The sequence below is a fragment of the Lagopus leucura genome, unplaced genomic scaffold, assembly GCF_019238085.1.
Source record: "Lagopus leucura isolate 7727_CA_CO unplaced genomic scaffold, USGS_WTPT01 Super-Scaffold_100159, whole genome shotgun sequence".
In the NCBI taxonomy this organism is placed as follows: domain Eukaryota; kingdom Metazoa; phylum Chordata; class Aves; order Galliformes; family Phasianidae; genus Lagopus; species Lagopus leucura.
In genome coordinates, this window is record NW_024962335.1 from 9,183,981 (window position 1) to 9,189,980 (window position 6,000).

The following is a 6,000-nucleotide window of genomic DNA, read 5'->3' on the forward strand; positions in this document are numbered from 1 at the left end:
TCCGCTTGGAACACTGGTACAAACACACCTCTAGATATTAATTAAAAGAAGTGTAACTAAAATTAGACATAAACATAGAACAAATGAATGCCCCATTGACATACAGGTAACAAATGCTTACCAGTTTGTTGTCAGCACTGATTATCTGGATTAAATATCTTCTAACACAGAAGTGAGACTAAAACTGAACTATGTAAGCTTAGAAACCTGCTACTGAAATCTCTATGTAATATAATTCCTTCATAAACCAAAGCTTTTTTTTCTCTTCCTTCAGACAGTGATATTTGTAAAGAAGAACAGAATAGTGCCTTCATTTTTGTTGATAAGATGATCCATTTACATAACTTAAAATGTGTGTGGGAGGGGGAGGGGAACCATCTTTGTTAATATTTTAACCAAAGCTTTGTCAAATATTTTATTTTTTAAACACTTTCTGCTCTACAAGCAGTTTTTAAGTGTGATCTGATTTGTCACAGGAGCTTGAACAAATCACAGGGCTCTGCATAAGGATAGAAGTTGATCCACGCATTCTCAACATGCGCCAAGGCCATCAGGCTAAACTATGGCTTTGCTGCGAGCAAGACACTGCTCGGAGAAACAGATGAGGAAACAGATTGCGGCTTGCAGACTGACAATCTGCTTGCTGGGTTTCTTATACTTGAGAGAAGAAATATCCTGGGCCAGGCATATACATGGCGTAGCTGCACTAAGGACAAGCAAAGAAGGGAGCCATTCCCTGCCACAGCTTGCCAAGTGGAGAAGGGGAAAAAACAGCTCCATGCAGGCTGCTCCACCCACCCATGCTGTGTAATGGCAAGAGCCAACAAAGAGCAAAAAGGGGCCAACTCACCCTTCCCAACAACTCTGTGCCAGTTCACATAGTAATTCATACTCTATGCCTCAGTCTTGCTAAAAATCCAATGTTTCTTTACAATAGTGAGTTTAAAAATGCTAAAGATTAGCATTTAATCAAGAACTACCCATTTTTTTCTTTAGGCTATAACGTACCAGTAAGGCAGAAAAGGTTGTATGTGACTGCATGCTGCAAAATGACACAAGGGCTTAGAGATTTATGAAAACCTATAAAGTTATTTTTACCAAAACACTTTGAAGGAAATTAAGCCTATCTCTACCCAATAATGAAAAATAGGTTGGTCAATACAACTGTTATGTGTATGCAGATAATCAAACTAATATACAGAAAAAAATGCTGGTTTTATTAGAAACGCTTTACACGTTTTATTTCGTGTGGTAGGTAATTTACTGTGCATTTAAGGGCTTGGGATACAGGAACTGAGTGAGATATTCAGTTAGAAGGACTGTGGGATTTCACTCTCAAGTTTTCAGGTTCATACTGTGATAGTGATATAAAAAACAGTGAAATAATTTAAAAATTAGTGAAAATTCTCCTCTGTTACAGCCCTAAAAGCTCTTCTATTCTGAAAAAAAGAACGTGAAACATAGTTAATACACTAATGCATGACATTCCCAGGAAGAAGAATCTCAGAAGAAACAGAAAATTCCCTTGCACTTTGGCCTCCTAACTCGGAATGGGTTCTGAGGTGTCTCAAAATATCATTTTTTCGTAGTTAAAGAACAAATCCCAGGCCTGAACTACTGAGCTGGGTTGCCAACTGCAGCCTACACATTCGTGTGTAACACACTTTAGGTGTCCTCGTCTATCCCATTTGGAATCCAGCTGGATCTCCAGAGGATCTGGATCTTTGTCAAGTCTCTCAGTTCACACAGATGATACAGAAACTACGTAAAATGCAACTAAATACCTAGGCTTTATCAACTAATCAGCTATGGATTAAGCAATTAAGTTACTCTATGAGAAGTGTTTCCTGAAAATTTTACTCGCTCCAATATACTGCAGTGCTTTTTGTCAACTTCTGCATATGAACAATTCACCCTCGCTATACAATCTTTGCATTCCAGAAAGTATGAAAGTTATACATATCTACAGGGTGGTGAAAGGCAAATGGATGTGGCCAGGCTCTTTTCAGTGGAGTGTAGCAGCAGGATAACGAGCAATGGCCTAAAACTTGAACACAGGAAGTTCCTCACTTACATGTGGAAGAACTTTTTTATAAGGGTGAGGAAGCACTGGCACAGGTTGCCCAGAGATGTGGTGGAGGAGTCTTCTGTAGAGATTTGCAACACATGCCTGGATGCCTGCCTGTGCAAACCATTGTAGGGCACCTGCTTTAGCAGGGGTTGGACTCAACGATCTCTTGAGGTCCCTTCCAACTCCTGCGATTCCATGATTCTGTGTTAAGGTAAGGGGCCTTCCAGCACATCTCCTGAACTGAAGGCAGTTACATGGTCCGCACAGTCAAACATCACTGATTTGTTGTCATTCCTCCAGACAAATTAATTAAGGCACTAAGTCCTACATACTATCCATTATAGGTATCTGGGTGCGTATGACCTCTTAATTAAGCATATACTATTCTTACGCATTTTGCAAGTACTCTGTTTTAAACATGCGCTCAAGTCCACACAGGAATTCATTCATTTACTTGTGTGTGCTTAAATAGCCTTGCTGGACAGTGTTGTTTTCCTGAACTATTGCCATAATTCAGTATGATGACTTTTAAGTTAGAAGTCAGCCCTTTAAAAGTAAGATAATTTACTACGCAGTTAACATCAATGAATATATTCAGCCATAAAACAACCATTAAAAGGCTTGCCCTATTTTTCCCCCAAGTGCCATAAAATTTGCTAAGAGTCAGGAAAAGAGGAAAAAAAAAGTTATAAAAATGTAAATAGAAGATGACAATTTGGATAGCTTCTTCCTCAGTTCAGATAACAATCAATCCGCATTTGTTGATTCATAAATATTAGATTTCATTCATAAGGTACATAATTAATGCAAAGCAAATTTCCACAAAGGCACCATGCCATGGAAGGTTCAGCCACATAAACTGAGTTTTATCCTTAGAAGAAAGTTGAAGGGAAGTCCCACAGTAGGACAGTATTGGTCCACATGGAGGCTGAAGGACTTGAACACTCCCAGTCCAGTGCTAGAAACAGCACTGCCAAAAGGAGAAACAGCAACACGGGCCTTTCAGGGGCACCATTGTAGGAAAGGAACAATTACGGTCAATGAAACACTGGAAGACTCTGTCAAACACAATAACTCCTAAGGAGCCTATAAAAAGAAGAAAAGTATGTCCCTATATTTTTTTTCTATCACTTTATCTGATACATTTCAAAAGCACTTCTGCATAAGCACTTTTCAGTCTAACAAAATGGAAAAACAGTAGCATGGTTACTAATAAAACTACTGCAAGTTGTTTTCCATTAAGAATCTTCAGATCCCCCTACCCTCAAGTTCAAAATTTTATATACAGCTCCTCAAAACTTTACAATTTTCAGTTAAGTGTTGTTCTCCTAAATCAGACCAGAAAGTTAGTATGACTCCCTTTCTGTATCTTCTATTGTTTCCAGGAGTTCTCTACCAAGATACAATCCTACATTTTTGTCTTAACATTGCATGTTATTCTGGACCTAATCCATAATTACTGGCATGAACTAGATCATATAACATCTCCAAAAAGGAAAAAAAAAAAAAAAAAAGGATATGTTAAAATACCTATCACATTTCATTTTTGCTTGAAAATATGTTCTATAGCTACTCAGTAGCTACTTTGAGCATTCCTGGTGAAATTAATAAATTAATGCAATTATTAACATTCCCTCTAAAAAGCTTTATGTTCAATAGCGTGTTATATTGTGAAATGTTTATGCATCAAACTATTATCGACTTCTTCTTAAATGTATTGAAATAACTTCTTCAAAATCAGAAATATTTTAGCAGCCGAATGCTAAATACTTACTCTACATATTTTATGCTTACAAAAGCCATAAATATCCCTTACACAACTAGTAAGAAACAGCATAAATAAAACAATACATGTTTTAGCTTAAAAATAAGTAGAATGAAGTGCTCTTCCAGAAACAGAATACAATTGAGTTTACAATGTGAAAAACTTGCATTCTGAATGGCAAACTACAATTGCCACAACCCATTTGTATATACAAAACACATGGCTAATGGGTTCTGTATACACAAAGTGAAACACTTGTTTAATAAAAAGATAAAAACGCAAGCAAATGCATTCCCTCTGGTTATACAGAACTTTGGATCTACAACATGAAAGTAACAGTGTAAGAACACAGCACAGGTGCTAGCCCTGAAGAAAGCCACTACACAAATCGTGCAGTAGAACTGGATGATAAATGGCTAATCATTGTACTGAAGTGAACTTCCTTCTGCTGTTGCCAAAAATGGCCATCACATTTCACAAAGCCTTATATTTTAAATTCCACCAATTACCTGATATATCGCCTGCTAAACTGCACATTCAGGCACAGCACAAGAAACAATTGCATGGCGTGCTTTGATTGTGGTCAGCAGGTGAGTAATTAAACAACAGCTCAATGAGTGGTTGGACTGGGGCAACACTGAACTTTGGTAAGCTATGACTACCCTGATGCTGTTTACAGCTCCAAAACCATTTTCAAAATACAAAGACTTACAATAGAATTCACACAACTATAATTTGGACGCTCACCTAACTTTCCTGTAATAGGGAATATTTAAACAATATAAATATAGTGACAAGGACATACTGACAATACAAGGAAAAACATGCTTTCATGCAAGCAATTTCCATTTCTCCAGGCCTTTTCTTTCTTTCACAAATAAAAGAATTAACAATTCATTCAAGTTTCTAGGTACACAGTGCTTCAGCTCATTTTGCCTTCCTGCTATGGCCAGCGTGGTACAAAACACCAGCTGACGGCTGCAGGCTGCAGACCTTCTCCATGAATAGTGACAAGTGCCATGAATGCCTGCATGTGATAATGCTCTCATGAAGAGCATGATGAAACTTCACGCCGAAGCCGTGCTATAGGCTCCTTGACATGACTGATGATTAAAGTTAAGTCCCTCCACCAGCACGGCCAGTAACCCAGTTTCACTCCACTCTATCGAGGTACCTCGAAACTAACCCTGCTGTTACCTAACCTGCTCCGTAAGTTTCACGCCTGTCTGCCTCGACAGAGAGAAGGTTCCTTTCTTTGTGTTGTAGGCTCATTACTATAGCATGCCTAATTTCTTCAGCAAGTGAGGGAGCAACTGTGGTGAGGGTGTGGGGCGACGCGGCAGCGTTCCACGCAGCATTCCCCACATGCAACGCATCCCCGCTTCTGCAATGAACGCTTCCACCCGTGACTGAGAGTAGTCGTTTGGAGATGAAATACCAAAAGGGGATTATCGTGCATTTCAGCCCGGCAATCGAAATGCAAGTTCTGAACCGCAGCGAGCAACAGAAGGCACAAGTGCCTGACTGACGCATTGAAGGCGAGGATTTTGTACCGCTGTGTAAATAAAATGCCTGCCTGTGACTTTAAGCACGGTGGTACTTGGCTAGAGTGAACCATTTATTCTTACTATGAGGGATACGGGGATGGGGATGAGAATGAGAGCGGCGATGGTGATGGTGAGGAAGAGCAGCGAAAGCCCCAGCGCCTGGCGGGGAATGGTGCCCCTACCTCAGCAAGCTGGACAAGGGAATAGCTCCGGATCCACTGCCCAGGATCCCTCCTTTCCTCCCAGACAGGAGTTTCTCCACCAGAGCCACATTCCCCGTGCGGGCGGCCTCCAGCAGCTCCTGGTCCTTGCCCATGGCCGGGGACCGCGCGGCCCCCGCTCCCCCCGCCGCGCTGCCTGGGAGCGGAGCGTGGATTCCTGCAGTCCCCTCCGGAGCAGCGGGAGCAGCAGCGGGAGGGAGGAGGAGAATCACCTCCTCCTAGTTTCACTGGATCATTGCTGGGTGGAGTGTGGAGTGGAAGGAGGGGGGGAGCCAGGCCGAGCAGGAGCCTCCCCCCCGCTCCCATCCGCGCACCCCGAGCCTCGGCCTGGAGAGCGGGGCGGAGGGCAGCGGGCGGCCCCCGCGCCCGTGTCTGGGCGGAGCGGGGCGGGGCGGG

At 41.7% G+C, this 6,000-nt stretch overlaps 1 protein-coding gene across 1 annotated transcript in view; it reads right to left on the reverse strand.

The window, feature by feature from the left end:
• The window catches only part of ANKS1B (ankyrin repeat and sterile alpha motif domain containing 1B), a 405,586-nt gene extending 399,887 nt beyond the window's left edge, over positions 1 to 5,699 (reverse strand). Inside the window, exon 1 of the mRNA XM_042890329.1 lies at positions 5,566 to 5,699. Within this exon, the coding sequence (XP_042746263.1) occupies positions 5,566 to 5,699 (134 nt within the window). The remainder of the gene's footprint in view (positions 1 to 5,565) is intronic.
• Between the last annotated feature and the right edge of the window lie 301 nt (positions 5,700 to 6,000).